General features: G+C 39.9%; 1 protein-coding gene across 6 annotated transcripts in view; it reads right to left on the reverse strand.

Moving 5' to 3' along the window:
• Nucleotides 1-761: 761 nt before the first annotated feature.
• Nucleotides 762-17503, reverse strand: part of LOC144061560 (semaphorin-4G-like) — a 29599-nt gene continuing 12857 nt past the window's right edge. For 5 of the 6 annotated variants that reach the window (XM_077582122.1, XM_077582119.1, XM_077582120.1 and 2 more), the window contains 12 exons: nt 16652-16714; nt 16463-16561; nt 15772-15862; nt 15588-15695; nt 12689-12852; nt 10803-10978; nt 9694-9838; nt 7243-7465; nt 6298-6413; nt 6070-6224; nt 4763-4821; nt 762-3169 (listed from right to left, as the gene is read on the reverse strand). In XM_077582122.1, coding sequence (XP_077438248.1) covers nt 2229-3169; nt 4763-4821; nt 6070-6224; nt 6298-6413; nt 7243-7465; nt 9694-9838; nt 10803-10978; nt 12689-12852; nt 15588-15695; nt 15772-15862; nt 16463-16561; nt 16652-16714 — 2340 coding nt within the window. In that variant the 3' untranslated portion in view covers nt 762-2228. The remainder of the gene's footprint in view (nt 3170-4762; nt 4822-6069; nt 6225-6297; nt 6414-7242; nt 7466-9693; nt 9839-10802; nt 10979-12688; nt 12853-15587; nt 15696-15771; nt 15863-16462; nt 16562-16651; nt 16715-17503) is intronic. The other variant, XM_077582124.1, reaches the window with a different exon arrangement.

Raw genomic sequence — 17503 nt, forward strand, 5'->3', positions numbered from 1 at the left:
CAAATACACAGGAATGAGATGGTCATAATTGCTCAGTAAACTCCAGTAATAATAGTGGAGCTTTACAGAGGATAAAGAATTCGCGACTGTGGGTTTTGTTGTATTATCTATCTACATGTCTCATTCATTTCTGCACTTTATTTAAAAAATATTGACATTTATTTTTAAAATTATGTAGTTATCCTACTCTTGCACATTTTATGATCTTAATTTTTGTTAATTATTTTACAAACTTTTTTTTCCAACAAAAGGGACACTTTATTTGTTATTAATTTTTTTACTTACTTTCACATTGTCGGTCAAAACTTCTTTTTTTTTTGGGGGGGGGGGAGGGGGTCTTATTTCTGTGGAAGTTGACACACGCTAACAGTGGGGAAACATTTTAAAATCTTATTTGGTATCAGAAGGAATAAAGCATGCACAAAAAAACATGCAGGTACCGGTAACTTGTTAAAAAAAAAAAAAAAAAAAAAAAGAAGAAGGGTATTTGATTTTTCTGTAATTGAAGGCCCAGCAAACTTCTTTTCTTTTTAGTCATTTTTTACAGAGCAGCATAAAGTTTTTATTTATTCCCAAGGGGAAGCATGTCAGCTGCTTCCTTATGCAAATGAAGACAAATCCATCAAAATAGAAAATGAAAAACTGAATTTGATTTAAGGTAATACCGCCCAGCCCTAGTAGAAAGCAGAACTTTGGAAACGACCAACCAACAACAAAAGATTGCACAAGAAAAAAAAGTAAAAGAAGGAAAAGACAAGCAATGAGGAAAAGACGGTAAGTAGAAAGTTTATTTAAAGTGAAACGCGGAAGCCGAACTGCGTTCCGTCATTTTTGCCGTGAGTGAAGGACACAAAAGAGTAACAGGAGTGGAGGAACATGCGAAAGGAAAAACAACACGTGGCAATAACAATCACAAAATGAAAGCTCAGTGTGTAGAGTGCAGACAATAGACGGATTAGTGACTTTATGTAATAAAGTGTGTGCTTTGCATGCCGCTCTGCTTGTCACGTCAATTTTACAACCATTTACAACATTACACTTTTCGGTTGCAAATTTTGTCTTTGGAGGTGGCATCCGAGCTGTAAATATACAAATGACATAATCATGTCATTTTCAGCTTATTGTTACAAAATCAATTTAAAAAAACAAACAAATATTAATAGTTGACTACACTTTTTGGCTAGTGAGTTTGTATGTGAACCCTAATACATCAAAGTTTCAAATGTTGTGCAATAATTCATAAGATCAATTAAAAAAAAAAAAAAGGAAAAAGAAAAATGGAATTACCTCGAACGCAACACTGACATTGCCTCACTGTCCCGAATCTGTGCTGTCCTTTGTGTTGCGTCTGTGGACGGTTGTCTTCATAAATCCGAAAAGGTCTGACTTGATGGAATCCAAGTCCTTTAGAGCCTTTAAAAAGAATACTGACAGATTCATAAAGGCTTTAAATAAACATAAGAACACATTTTTTTCCTCTCGGTTTGTTTTGCAATCATTACATTATATCAAGTCATTTATTTTATATGTTTTTAATTATTTTAATCTTATTAAAAAAAAAAGTGTCCTGTACACCAAATGCAATGTTATTAGTAGGAGATTCAGTCAGAAGTTTGACATTTGAAAAGCCTTCAAGAAATTAGTATCCAATTATTTCAAATAGAATCTACATGCATTTGTGGGTCAAATATGATTCTATTAGAACAAAACTTTTTGGGAACGCCATGCGAGGCGTCAGACAGAGAGAAGTGGCCACACAGTTCATAGTGTCATTAGCAGAGATACTGGAGGAGTCACTGAAAGGCATAGAAGTGGTTGTGTAAAGCGTAAAGCACATTTTAGGGTTCATCGGCAAATTTCCCACAAAAGCCCAACTATTTTTCAACTTTCAGCTTGTCCCACCAGTGAACTCGAGTTGACTAGAGTCATCTCCATGAAAGGAAGGTCAGCAGCATGTCCCACTCCTCCTACAAGTGCCCTATTTTTTTTTTGTCAAAAAAATGGGGACACATTTTAAAAATGCATAGGTCCATCTTTGCACCCAGTTGGTGCAAACAAACTTTGGCTAGCTGCCATTTGGATTTGAGTCCAGCCAAATATGGAAGTCTCCACACACTTATTTATATTCGCCATAGGGTGCAGGTGTCCCTCAGGGCACAAATTCACGCCTTCACTCTCATTCCCTCCCATCCCCTCAAAATTCAGCAAAGCAAATCTTTGTCCCCGGGCTACACGGAGCTCTCGTCCGGCCTGGGCATCAGCTGAGTGCATTTGCGCTTCTCCAAGATCCTGTTGAGCTCGTCGGTGAAGGTGGAGCAGGGCGGCGCGGCGCTCTCCGCGTCGCTTTGGGTGAGCAGTACGTAGCTGTTGCCGTTCATCCGTCGCAGGACGCTGGGCAGGGTGGCCGAAAAGCCGTTGGGGAAGTTGTACTCCGGCCTGGTGGGTAGGGGAGGGGCCGGCGGCGGCGGGTTGGGCGACGTGTAAGCCTCGCCTGGGACGATTTGCAGAAAGCCTCCGTCGCGGATGTCGCTGTTCGAGATGCCGTTGTGGACGCCGTGTCCGTTACTTGAGATGGTCTTTAGCTCCAAGTGGGCGGAGTTTCGCTTCTGCTTCCTGTGGGGTCTCTTGCCGCCCGGGTAGGTGGCGGCCGCTGTTGATAGTGAGTACTTCCCTCGGGTGCCCAACCGCAGGCAGAAGCCCAGGTAGAACAGCACCACTGAGAGAACCACACACAGGCTTCCTAGGATGGTGATGAGGGACAGATAAAGGGCTTCCATGTTTTTGGCGGACAGCAACTCTGAGCGCGGCATCTGAGGTGCCGGCGCCGGTGCCCCCTCGGAGGGAGTGGGCGACGGCGAGACAGTGAAGCGGCGGCGAGGGTCTTCCGTGGGCGGGAGGGACGGCTGGGGAGCGACTGAGACGTTGTAGGTAACCACCGCGACCTGGATGTGGTTCTCCACGGCGTAACAGGTGTAAAGGCCGCTCTGGTCCAGGCGGGCCCGGATGATGAGCAGGCCGTCGGTGCCGGTGCGGAAGCCCGAGCTGAGACCGTAGCCGTGCAGCTCCTGGCCATCTAGCGTCCACAGCGGCGTGGCCAGGTTGGAGCTGAGCTCGCACTGCAGGAGCACATCGTCGCCCACTCGTACGGAGCGGCTGCTTGTGGACACGTCTGGAAGAGGGAGAAAAGTCACATTTTAGACCATGTAGTTTGGTTTTCATTAGTAGTTAGTTTTTATTTAATTTTGACTTAAGTTTTTTTTTGTTACATTTACAGTGTAATGAGTTTTTAGAACAGGTTAAATATTTAGAAAGTGCTTCATTAAAAAAAAATAAAAAAAATTTTTTTAGCATACTAAACTATAATCCCTGAACGACGGTTCAACCTTCTTACCTCTGTACAGCTGTACAGTAATATGAAAGTACATTTAAAATAAACACAAAGTATGTAAGACTCGATATATGTATACTAAAATTAGCATTTTGCGCCTCACCAAAACAAATTGAGCAAAACAGAGAATCAACCACCGAGATGGTCTTAAAAAGCTTCACTGGTCTGGAATCATGACGCAACCCCTAACCCTACTTATGCAGCTAGCTAGGAACGAGCAAGCTACTAGTGCGGCTAAACACGTAGCGGAGTCGTGCCTAAGCCTGTCATGACTGCCTTCGTGGCGGCGAGTAAGTTAAATTTCTGCCAAGTATAATTCTCATAAAAGGAATGACAAGGTAAGACACCATGCTAATTGCTAAGCTAACCACGCCATGCTAATTGCTAATCTAACTATGACAAAGAAAGAAACCATGCTAATTGCCATGCTAACCTAAAAATTATATATGTAACAGTTTAACACGGGAATAAAGTGATTGGGTAATTGAGTACACTTTTCACAGACGTCTGGCTGGAACTGTTAAAACCGAGAACATTCACACATTGAAGAGCAAAATAGAAGGCAAATTAATAAGTGTCTGGACTTTGGAGAGAAAATCATACATGCTAACTAGAACAGTAAACCGGAAATGTAAGTTCCTTTACGGCGTACGTCAGCCGGCTGATAAGCTTAAAAGTACATTACAATATAGTAAAAAATATTTATAATAGCAGAAATGTTATTTGGTTGTTTTTACAATAGAGTCCTGAGTAATGATTCTGTGGTCTGAAAAGACCAAACATCCGACTGAGAAATACTAAGCACTTTCATTTTGATTTAATTTCATTAACCAGAATGATAGTTTCAGTTATTTAGTTAGTTTTCGTTAACAATAACAAACACCAACAACTTTGATTCATACATAGCTTCACAATTCAATCTGACAATACATGAACTCCTGCACTCTTGGGTCATGTTTTTTTTTTTTTTTTTTTTTTTACCAAGAGGTAGGACAAGATGCCATTTAAAAATATCAGTGTAGACAATGTCCTCTGTGTCCTATTTCATAAAACAGTTCCTTGACATCTAACGCATGTTATATATCAAAGGCTTGTCCAAAGTTTTAAATTTGTATTACTTTCAGCCATCTTATCACCTAGCACAGCCCCAAACAAGGAGCTGCCACATTTGATCAGATTGAAACTGCGAGGGAGAAGGCAGCATTCGCCTGCCATGAATATCAAGCAGATCTCTCTCAGAATGGGATTAAAAGAACAGAGGAGCGAGCGTGTGCATAATCAACTTTCAAAAGGGGTCTCCACGCCCAACTAGGCATCTTTCTTTTTTGTCTGACTTTTTAATTTCACTTTCATCACTGGTATTCATTTACGTACCGGCTTGAGTGTTGTCACACCCTCTGCTCCCTTGCTGGATGTCCTGAATTAACGTGTATCTGCGGGGCAAAGGTGCGAAAGCAACACATGAGCGCAAAGCATAAACATGTTTGATGTTCCTCGATTCAATATGAACATTGTGTGCGGTTTTGTATTTGGGATACAGTCAAAATGTGTTCATGTGTACAAATAGAAATAAAGATGGTTTGTTTGAGTTAAAATATTGAACTTCTGAATTCAGGTGTTTATATAACATAGGTTCCTGATTGTGTACATGCTAGCAGCTAGCATGGAGTTAGTGCTTATTACATTTTCAACATTCTAAAACTACACTCTAAAAAGAGAATTGTTGAACCAATTTAAGATTACAAATTGAATTGTTGACCAACTTTAAAAAATCGCTTCAATTGGTAACACACAAATTAAGTTAATCCAAAGTGAATATATTAAGTTTAATGAACTCATAATTAATTAAATGTATTATATTCACTCTGGATTAACTTAATTCAATCGTACTTAATTGGTACTTAATTGTGCGTTACCAATTGAAGCAATTTTTTTTGGCCAACAATTCAATTTGTAATTTAAAATTGGTTCAACAATTCTCTTTTTAAAGTGTACTGAATGCAGAAAATGAAATTTAAAATCGCTACTGCTACTACCTGTGACTGAAAAATGAAACTGCATTTTCCCTTCATATAACACAACGCGCACATGACGTCACATTCGCGGACAGAGGGTGGGAAATTCCAACTCGAATCCTGTCTGAAAACTATTGGCCAGAGGCTTGCAGGACTTCCCATTATGAACAGCTAATGTGTTCATCTGCTAAAAATGTCATGTCATAAAGAAAAAGGCTATTGTGTTTTGGGTAAAATTGTGCAGCTTTAATAACCAACGTTTATGTGGCAAAAGTTAACCATTTCAAACCATAGCGTGGTGAGCAAAAGTGTACCAACTTGTTGGAAAGGTGGCTTGGAGTGCACAGCTGCACACTGTGTTTACTTTCAGCTCATGCTTGTTTCTGCCAATAGAGCGATTGCGTAATACTTCTTGGAAAGGACACTGTGACAGGGCACAGCGTTGTTTGAGGTTCGTCAAAAGGCGGTCGGCAGCTTTTTGATCGCCCGATAGCAGGCACACGAAAGCGTACGCGCACAGTCGCCTATCCACGTATGTTTATTGTGTTCCTATTCTCGTTAAATGCTAGACGGATGCGCCCTCACTCTGGCTAAAATGGAAGGTGGCCCTTTTTTGTGAAATGCTCCTCGTTCGCTCACAGACTCGGTGACAGAAAGAAAACGCACTTGTCTGTGTACACCACGACGTCCACGCACTGGTGTCCGCTCCAGGCGCAGTGAGGGTCCCTGGCGAAGATGCAGTCGTAGCAGGAAGCGTACCTACGGCAGTTGAACATGGGCAGCTGCGCCACGCCCGACGGAGAGCCCACGTACACGCTCACCTGTTGCACACACGAGAAATAATAAGCGCTGTGACAAGCATTGGAACGTGTATGTGCAGATCAGACACACTACATGTGTAAGCGAGATGAGCACGCGGTCCACAGGCTGCGGTTCCTCAAAGAGCTGCAGCTCCTCGATGATGTGCAGCTGACCCTCCACGTGGACGGCCTTGTGCAACCAGCCTTCATCTGCGCAGAACAGAGTGAAGTAAAAAATCCTGAATAAATTTTAGTCACTGTATTTTTACTGTGTATGACAGAATTTGACTATCCCATGAAAAAACTATTAGTATATCGAAGAAGTAAATTTTGCAAGGAGATATTTTGACAAAATTTTAAAAGTCTATTTAAAAATTAAAAAATTAAGTTCCATGAAATATTAATAAATATTTTTCACTAAGAAATTGTAAATACATTTTGCAGGAGAGATTTTGGCTAAATTTGACAAATTTATAAAAATAAAAAAAAAGTCCCATGAAAAAAACTATTAAATATTTTTCACTCAGAAATTGTAAGTACATTTTGCAAGGAGAAATTTTGACTACTATTTACAAGTTTATTTAAAAATAAAGTCACTCAAGGGTTAAGGAACAAACAAAGCACTTCAGGTTGGGAGACAGCCAATCTACTCTTTGAGCCATGCCGCTCCTATTGTGTGTTAGTATATTGTTTGTGCCAGCTGGAATCTTTGTACCTCCTTTTGGATAGTAGCAAACAGTGGGAGTGGCATAACTCATGTGGTAGAGTGGCAGCCTTCCAAATTGAAGGTTGTGAATTTTTTATTTATTTTTTTTATTTAAAGGGAAACTTGACTCATTGAGCCATTTTCAGTAATAAGAAGATCATATTTTGTCAATAGTTAATGTGATAATTTTAGGCTGGCAATTATTTACATTTCAGGGGAGGGCGTCCATTATTCACGTTTTTCCTCATTTGCATGAACTCTACAAATAACCAGGGTTGACTGTAAATGAGATAACTGTTGGAAAATGAAAAGCGGCTTCCCACTGGTACCCACCTGTTCCCATGTATAATACATGATATTCTTGCCCATCCAAGCCTTGGACCGCGTTCACAGCCACGTGTGTGTAGTCTGTGGTCCTCCTGAACAACAGGGGGCGGCGGTCGAACGCCTGGACCTGCTGGGACATCAGCGGGTGCCTTCGGACAAAGTTGAGCACGTCATCGGGCAGGGAGGTGGACACGTTGATGCCCCTGGCCCTCGTGGCGTCTGTGATACACTGAAGGGTGAAAATGGGGCGAATAAAGTCTTCAGTTAACAGAGAGGTAAAGGTGGCAAAAGTACATATTTTAACTGGTTTCAGTGTGTTTTTGTCATTTAAAAGGGAAGTCAACCCCCCAAAAAAAATTCTTGACAGTAATATGTTCTATGCAGCGCCACTAGTTTAAATACGGTGTTCTGGTTAATATTGCTGTTTTTAGCAATATCAGAAAGCAGCCATTTTGCCACTTGCTGTGGAGTGAAAACGACACACTGATATGAATATATCACCATGTACATGCAAGCCGTTGAAGCGGCAGGGCGGCCATTTTGCTCCTCCCATCTCGCGAGCAAACTACTGTATAACTATACGGCATACGTACAAATTAGACATATACAACTCGAAGGCAGTTAGTATAGGTCCGGGGGCGGGGTTTGTGACGGGGTGGTCACTATTTTTTAACAAGTAAAAATAAAAATAAAAATAAATGAACAAGTGGATGATGGTATGTGCTGCTTTGAAGACCCCCTTTTTCTTTTGTCACTCAGTTCCTTAGACCCTAATATTATATTTGGCAGGAGCATCATTTGTTTTCACAATTACAGTTATAATTCTTTAATAAAAAATATTTACTTAACTACTAAATTATTTACTAAAAAAAGTTTCCTCCTGTAAACATCATTAAGCATATAATTTAAACATGTATTTAAGGCAAGTCGTAAAATGTCTGAAGTTCTCTCAATCATGTTTAACAAATTAAAACATCATAAATCATGCTGTTTCTACTAAGTACTGTCCCAAATGTTCTTCAATTTTGATATTGTAAATGTATATGATTGTATACCGAGAAACGTTTTTTGGGAGGAGCAATATGGCGGCCTCGCAGCTTCAAAAGTCTTGGCCTATCGCCTGTCCAGTCATATATATATAGATCAGTGAAATGACATCACAGTTACTTTGGTCTCAGGTAACAACCAATCACTGCTCAGCTTCAGAAAACAGGTGAGCTGTGATTCGTCGTTGCCTGAGCCCTGAGCAACATCGATGTCATCTTCAGTCAACAGCAAGTGGCAAAATGGCCGCCCCCCTGAGATGGATGAAAACGGCTGGATTTTGTTGTATAACTCATATTCCACAAATGTAATATTAATCAGAATGTCATGTTTTGACTAGTGAGATCACATATAAGATATTATTGTCAAGAAATGTTTAAGGTTGACGTCCCCTTTATGTAGTGAATCACAACAGTTGGTTTCATTAAATAGCAATCGTACTTTTCCGCCACTGTAAAAAAATAAATAAAAAATAAATAAAGGATTGATAGAAGTATGAGGCAGTGTCAAGAGGCTTAAAGAGTGTTCAAGCATGCAAAGAAACGTCAACCCTATTTAGCCAGTCAGCTCTAAACACCTGATTGAACATCCAAGGGTCCTTTTTCTCAAATGAGTGCGGCTGACTCATGTAAGCGGCTTTCCCGCTCCCTTGACCGTCTGCCGCTCTGCGTTTAATAGCAAAATTAAGTGTTCAAGTGACAGCGCGGCAGATAATGTTAAGTGAGCCCAAGCCCGGGCTGTCGCGCTACTAAGACATCGCCGCCCAATCTGCACGCCGCAGTTAATTGCGGGGGAAATAGGTTTCAGTGGTATAAGCCGGTTGGGATTTGGAGTCTCGTCTTCCTCATTTTACAGACTCGTTATCAGCCTCCATCTGCTAATCTGCCTCCTTTTTGGATCTCTGCTAAGGATCACTTACATTTGATCTCCGTTGAGAAGCAGGAGCTTCATTTAGCTTCTTATGCCTTATGAGGTGAATGTAAGCCACACTGTGACGAGTGACGAGTGCTCAGGCAACGGCCAATCATGGCTCACCTGTTTTCTGAAGCTGAGCTGTGATTGGTTGTTACCTGAGACTTGAGCAACTGTGATGTCATTTTCACTCGACAACAAGTGGCAAAATGGCCGCCTTCTGATATTGATAATAACTGCTGGATTTTACTGCTTAACCCCTAGGCGGTGTTGTGACCCGTTTTGGGCTTTTTGATGGTTTTGACCAGGCCATTTCAAATATGTTAACACAGATTTTCTTAACAGAATATTAATCAAAAATACCATATTTAGACTAGGGGATTCCATAGAACATATTATTGTAAATAATTTTTTGGGGGGTTGACTTCCCCTTTAAATGGAAGAGCTCGTAGATTGGTGCATCGAAAATCAAGGTGCCACTTAACGTGTGTGTGTGTTTACCGTTCCAGGTCGCGGGTCAGGAATTTTTCCACTGTACTCCTTCCAGTTAGAGCCAGAGTCCTGCGTCTCCATGTAAGGCCCTCGGAAGGCCTCTTGGATGTCAGACAGCGAGAAGCGACACAACGCAGACGCCTTTATGTTTTTCCTAAAAAAATAAAAATAAATAAATATTAAAAAACAGAAACAAACACGCACGCACACGGTGAGTGAGAGCAGAGTACATAGTGTGAGAGGCAACAGCGATAAACCCGCCGTTACCATGGCGACCGCAGTAGAAGTACAGTAGATCAGTGGCGCACCTAGTTTAAAAAGATGAAAATAACAAGATAAATGGGAAGAGGGAAGAGGAGGGAAGGCACAGGAGGACTTCTGGCAGAGATTTAAGGAGCAGATTAGAGAGTAGGAGGACGGACGTGTAGAAAATGTGAGATGTGACAAGCAGGAGTTGAGAATGAGGAAACGCAGCACAGTAAAACACAGTTCTACACTTTCTTGAAAATTTGTTGTATTATAAGTGATCATTTGAGATCATTGAGAAACTCCATTTTGAAAAATGCTTTGGCCAACTGTGGCAGTTGGCAGATTGTACAAAAAATATCAAAGTGCTTGTTTGAAGCTCCCAGTTGAAGTTTATTTTTTGTACTATAAAGCTAAACACACAACAAAGACTAAGTCTGTTAGCTTAATGCTAACACGTGGTATAGACGGGCTAACGAAATTAGCGTCAGTGTTACGATAAACAATGCGGTAATTCTGTTTATTTACGTCACTACTGTATGTTTTTATGACGTGCAATACTGTAGAGCTCTAATTTTCACATATAAAAAATTTTTTGGGAGACACTGGAGCAGATTAATGATGTCACATTTCCATTTATTTTAATAAAATAACTTATTATAAGGGTTTACTCTACAGTAGGAACTCTGATTTCTCCCTAGACAGTTCCCCCTTTGAGACATATTCAAATCTGCATTTTTAATCTATTCCACGCCACATTTTCCTTTCGCTCCCGTCTTGGCCGTCTCATCCCACCTTTCATCTCGCTCCGACTGTCTTAAAATATCGATCTCCGACTTTCATCACCCTCTTTCCCCCTCCCCGCTACTCACCAGCCCAGGCCGAAGATGGCATAGAAGAGCGTGTCCCGCGTCGTGACTCCGGGTACGGCGAAGACACTGCGCAGCTCGTTGAAGTGGAAGTCGTACTCGGGCAGGGAGCACGTGAGCTGGGCCTTGAGGAAGGACGTCCAGCGCTTTTGGAGAGTGAGGAGGCCACCTCTGTCTCCCTGAGGGTTAGATACAAGGAAAAGAATGATGCTCGGCTCAAGTTGGCACATGGGAGGAAACCCTGAAAGAGAGCAACAGATGGCATGTAAAAGCAAACTGCAAAAACTTAAATTTAACCTAAATTTGCTTATTTTGCTTTGACGAGTTATTTTTATTTAAAATACAATTTTCAGACATGATCATTGTGCTTATTTTAAGATACTTATTACTTAACTCATCCACTCTCTACCATTTTCACTGAAGCAACCCCCTTCGCTCCCGGTGGCTGTTTTATTGGATTTCAACTGATATTGCAAGGCCCACAGAATATTGTGTTCTATTGCTATAAAATCATGGAACCTACCAAAAGAAGGATTATAGTGTCTTCTTTCATCAGGAAAAAAGTATATTTGTATCTGTTTCCGTTTTGCAACAATTAGCATTAGCATGTACCTAAATTTCATCATTATTCACAAATCTGTTTACAGTATCTCCCTTAGAGATAGGGTGAGAAGCTCGGTCATCCGAGAGGGACTCAGCGTCGAGTCGCTGCTCCTCCACGTTGAGAGGAACCAGTTGAGGTGGCTCGGGCATCTGGTTCGGATGCCTCCTGGACGCCTCCCTGGGGAGGTGTTCCGGGCATGTCCTACCGGCAGGAGGCCCCGGGGACGACCCAGGACACGCTGGAGAGACTATGTCTCTCGGCTGTCCTGGGAACGCCTTGGGGTCCCGTCGGATGAGCTGGCTGAAGTGGCTGGGGAGAGGGAAGTCTGGGCTTCCCTGCTAAAGCTGCTGCCCCCGCGACCCGACCCCGGATAAGCGGAAGAAGACGGACGGACGGACGGACTGTTTACAGTGGGGAAATAGCTTTTTGCAACATGGCCCCGGTTGATCTCTTATACTCTGCTGCCACCTGCTGGCCCTTTTTGCAATAACTATTGCATTGCAAGCCTCTAGCACATACTGTAGGCGTCAAACTCCGGTCCTCGAGGGCCGCAATCCTGTTACCTCCCTGCTTAACACTCAAACATAAATGAATATGCAAGTATTTTAAGAAAATAGTTCTATACGTTACAGCTTGAAAAAAGTAAACATTGCTTGTTTTTAGTCTAAAAATATAGTATTATTTTTTTATTTGTCAAAATCTTACAGGTAAATTTAAGAAACATTTTCTTGTTCTGTTGGCAGATCATTTTGCTTATTTGAAGTAATAATTTTCTTATTTTGCTCTATTTTTTTCTCAAATTTTCTACTGTCCTTTTTGCAGTGAATAAAGAAAAAAGCTATGGTCACCTGTGGGATAAGATGACCAACTTAAAGCTCACTGAGGTCATTTTAAGGCCTGGAGACATTTTTAACGCATGAGAAGATTCAAAAATCTGCTACACTAATTGAGAAGTCCACAACTGGACTCTTGAGGAACTTTCACTTTAATCCAAAAGGCTGAGAGTTTAAGCCAGCCCTTCCTGAGCACAGTCCACGTTTCATTCAATTTTATTCCCTGTGTAATGCTTTCATCCACATAAAAAAAAAAAGAAAGAAAGAAAAAAACGCATTAAAAAAAGTTTCAACGAAGACAGCGATTAATCCATCAGCGTCTTCCGTTCTCCATCCCTACAAGACATTTATCCTCTCCTCTTCTAATCATCCCTAGGGCTTTGCGACAAATGCCTTCCATCACGCATTAGGGTAAAGCCTCCTCGGGTATCATTAGCCAAGTCTTGGCTCACCTTGCAAATCCGAGCCACTCGCGCCACCCTGCTGTGGCCGCCCGAGGTGGCGCCGTGCTCCTGGCCGCCCTCGGTGAAGAAGTAGTAGATCTTGTCGTCGTCGTCGCCCGTCACGCTGCCCGTCGAACTCTCCCTCACCAGCGCTGAGCCCACAAAGTTGGCCTCTGGAAGAAGGATGGACAAATGTAGCAACCAGTAAGAAAACAAATAATTTGTACTCTCAATTATATACGATACTCGTTTTGTTCATTTCTACAAGCAAACGGGCCCCTATTGGAAAACTGTAGTTGTTTGTTTACATTCAACATTCACATCAACATTCAAACCTAAATTAAAATGTATGTATTTTTTTACATGATGAATTGCCATTTACTTCTATTAGATCATTTTGACACAAACCTACACATAAACCTTATATGATACATATTCATTAGTCTAATAAAGCCTAATTATTTGAAATGCATAATCCTCAGGTTTATGTATTTAGTATTAGTAAAGTATAATTACTCTATATTAATAATAATGAGGGTATTTATTTAAAATACATGAAGTACGTATATTGTTTGAATTACCAAATACCTCTACATGATAAACATACTGCTATGTGAAAAACACTTATGTCAATTTTTTGGGGTTATGTTTTTGGGATGAAACTGAATGCAGACATCCCCAAAACATAAAAAAAAAAAAAAAAAAGTAATTATACTTTATTAATGCTAAATACATAAAGCTGAGGAATACGCATTTCTAATAAACAGGCTTTGTTAGACTGATGAATATATATCATATTAGTTTTAATTGGTAGGTTTATGTTAAAATTAGCACACACAAAAAAAAAGTACATGGGAATTTGTTTTGTAAAAAAACACACATCAATCTTAAATTAGGCATGAAATATTTCTGTGAGTGAACCATCATCTTGCTGCAGTCAACCCGAATACAATTTCAGCTGTGTTTTATGCTTAGGTACAACTCATTCATCTGTTTTTGTTGCTCTATAAATAAATCTGAGTTGGGTTGAAGGGATGGGACAAGCTTCATTTAAAGGCCATTGCACTGTCTAATATAAAAGTAGTCCTTTGCTGCCATCTTGTGGCATTTATAAGTAAGTATACTTTTTGTTTTTGTGGGGCTTCCATTTTTTGCAGATTTTTATACCCTATGCCCTGCAAATAGATGAAAACAATGTACCATCAGAACGACGTATTTCCATAGCTTTGCTAATGTTGTACACTAACAAAAAATGCTTAATTAGCCAACGATAACAACTGAAAAAAAAAAAGGTTTAGAAGGATGTGTTTTTTTCCCCCAGCTGGTCCGTTTTACGTCGTGTCATTATCAGCACAGGTTGAAAAAAGTAACAAGGCTGTTTATCAAAGTAAGGTGCACGTTTTCAAATGTGAGGCGTAGAAGTAGAAAGTTTCCAGCAAAGTAAATACTCAAGTAAAGTACAGACAAGTACAGTACAGTAACAAAGTAAAGTATCAGTAGTACTTCTCACTACTGTAAAGGACCGATTTTTATTCCTCGTTGAGAATGAGACCCAATTATATCTGGAGCTTATGTTTATGCATGTTCTCAGCAAAGCCACTGACACTAACATGAGAGGCTCGTTCTGATCCCGCTTGTTAGAAAACAAGCATTAAGATGCACCGCTCGATAACTAGATTTCACTCAGCGGGCTTGGCAAATATCCAATAAAACAGAGACAAGCACGCACTGCAAGCTTTTCAGGCTTTTTTTTTTTTTTTTTTTTACCCCAATTCTCACACAAACACAAAAATCGGATTTATCTCGCCACATGTAGAGACAGTTATCTTAGGGGTGGGCAAGCGTTTGTAGTCAAGGGCCACGTTTGATTTGTAAACTGAATAGATGGGTCAGGTCATTTGAAGATGAGTTAAAAAAAAAAAAAAAAAAGAAGAGACAGGGTCTTCTAAGGTTTTGCTCTGAGTCATCCGTGGAACTTTGATATGGGGTTTGCCTGAGTGTGTGTGTGTGTTTTCCCTTCCTTTCTTATTTTTTATGCGAACCTTAGCATTGTGTTCTTCTATTTATTATTATCTTATATTGTATCGATGGTTTTATGCTAAAATAAAGCTCTTTAAAAGTGTAAAAAAAATGTGAGTATGTAAAATAGATGATATATTTATATATTATTATTGTATTATTATAGAATTTATTTAATGCAATTTAATTTATTTTTGTATTTTAATAGCGAAACAATTGCAATATTTTTAATGAACTAGACAAAGCGCAATTTCTGCAGAAATTGCGTGGGAATGCTGAAAAGCTGAATGCTATTAGCTGATTGCTAAGATTTGAATGAATGCATGTGCTTATAAAGTAAATTGAAAGACAAATTACTAAAGTACTAAAATGTGGTCCAAGCAGGGTTTGAACCCAGGTACTCCGTGGTGGAAGGCAATTGCTCTAACCACCGAGTACACTTGTTTGAAATCATGGCGTATTAATTTTGAAAAGTATCATCTGATGCTGAAAGCTAGGCATGCATTTAATCATTTCAGTGAAATTATAATAATTAATTTCTTGATATGGTAGTCAGTTTATACTTAGCATAATGGGCATGAATATATTTGCAATGCTTCAGCATTCCCACAATTAATTAATCAACCAATTATTTTGTAAAATAAATTAAAATATGGTAAATGTGTATTTAAAAGTATTCATTTTAATTATAACACAGTAACTCATTCTTCAAAATGTTATTTATTAATTTGGAAAGGTAAAACTGTTGATTTGATGATGGTTATTTTTTTATTTACATTATTTAATTATAAAGAAAATTATTTAATGTGATAAATCAATAAAAATATGCACCACTGCACTATACAATTGCTGGCAAAAAAAAAAGAAGAGTTTTAATGTGACTTCTCACCATTCAACCATCGCGTGGGAGCATCCTCCGTCTTCAGAGTGGGAGAATTGCGCCGGATATCCGGGAAACTTCGAAACTCATATTGGGTAGCGGTGAACAGCTCCTGGTCTGAGAGAAAACCAAAGTCATCTCGGGAATTTGCCGTTCTTTTTGGCGGTGGCCGGTATCTGAAGGGAGCCCCTACCAACAATGAGACCGGTGTACCCCGTTGTCGGGTTGTAGGGACATTTGTCTCGGCCCTCTTCGGGCGAAGACATCACAAATTTCTCAGCATCCTGTATAAAAAAAAAACAAAAAAAAAACACAAGACATAGATGGAATTTAAAATACTACAATACAGTATTTAGATTTATTATGAATTTATCTTACTTAAATTTATTAAAACACACGATATACACATATTTGAAGACTCAATAAGCACATTGGAAGCATAATCTGTTTAGAAAAAGTGCTGTGGAATGGATTATATGTTTCCAGCTCAAGCATTAATTCTCCCCTGAAAGCTTTTGTGTTGGCATAACAACCACACACCTGGGCCGGCGGCCTTGTCGGTCTCAAGGCTTGAATACAGCACAGACGCGCGTCAATGTAGCCTTGTGAACCGCAAGGTTGAAATATCAGAATAAATGCAATCAATAGAATACTAAAGAGAAATCTTGTGGACGGTGTTGTAGTGGTTAGCGCGTCTGCCTCACTGCTCCGGGGTTCAGGGTTCAAATCGGAGTACATCTGGGCTTGCGAAACAAAGCAAAATATTTAACCAAGCGAGGGCTCATGACTCGGAAAATTCATAGATGTGTACTACTGTACCCTGATAAGTAAATAAATTATGTAAATAAAACATGAAAGCAGGCCCGCATTCGGGTTGAACATACTATATATGCACAAAGAGGACTGAAGGCGTTTGTTCCGCACATGTAGAGGTGCGTGGAGTTGAACCTCTGCAGGAAGCGGATGTGATTAAAACACTCCGTCTGGTGGAAGAGGAAGAGGAGATTAAAAAAAATAAAAGATTTAGTAAGGATATAAATACAAAAGGAAAGAGGGAAAAGTTAAACGTCCACCTTGTTGTCTTTTCCCTTGAGAAGACACTGGAGCTTTTGCTCAGGGGAGGCCTCCCACTCAATCTGACGTAACAAAACGCAGACACAAGAGCAGGTTACAAAGCACTGACTGTTGTTGTATGATTGATCATATTTTTTTTTTGTCCTTCAGTTAGGAATTTCCAGAGTACAGTGATTAGCATGCATATTACGAGCTCACAATTAAATAATTGTACAATTGTATGATGACCTCAAAGACTGCTTTTCAGTCTCCCTATGCCAACATTTTGGTTATTTTTAGCACCTATACTATAAGTCTTGTTAGAGAATGAATAGCATAAACAGCAGGATATCGAGTGCATCCGGAAATAAGTATAATACTATTTTTTATTATTATTTATTTTACCCATTTTTATTACAGTCTTAAGTCATTTATTTCTCCCCTCTAAAAGTTATTTATGGTGAAAATACTACATTTGAACACAGCCACATGCCCAGTTTGTAACTGTACCTAAGTAAATGATTCTAAGTAAACAAAAGACATGTCAGGAAAAGCCTGACTTTAGTTGGGTTTCATCAGTGGCCCTTTAAATGGTGGCAGGTGTGCTGACTCCCATTTAACTAATTTCCTCCCCAAAACGTATTAATACGTTCTATTTTAAAGTGTCCCAAAGACGTATTTATATGTTTTTTCTTTTCTTTTTTTTTTTTTTTAATGCTAGCGCATACAGAAAGCTTTGATGCAGCCTCTCAACTGGAGAAAACGCTTGAATCAATGGTTGTTATTACAAAAATGGCCAACAGGTGGCAGCAGAGTATAAGAGATCAACCAGGCCATGTTGCAAACAAGCTCATTTCCCCACAGTTCTAAAC

The sequence above is a fragment of the Vanacampus margaritifer genome, chromosome 12 (genome assembly GCF_051991255.1).
Source record: "Vanacampus margaritifer isolate UIUO_Vmar chromosome 12, RoL_Vmar_1.0, whole genome shotgun sequence".
Classification (NCBI taxonomy): Eukaryota; Metazoa; Chordata; class Actinopteri; order Syngnathiformes; family Syngnathidae; genus Vanacampus; species Vanacampus margaritifer.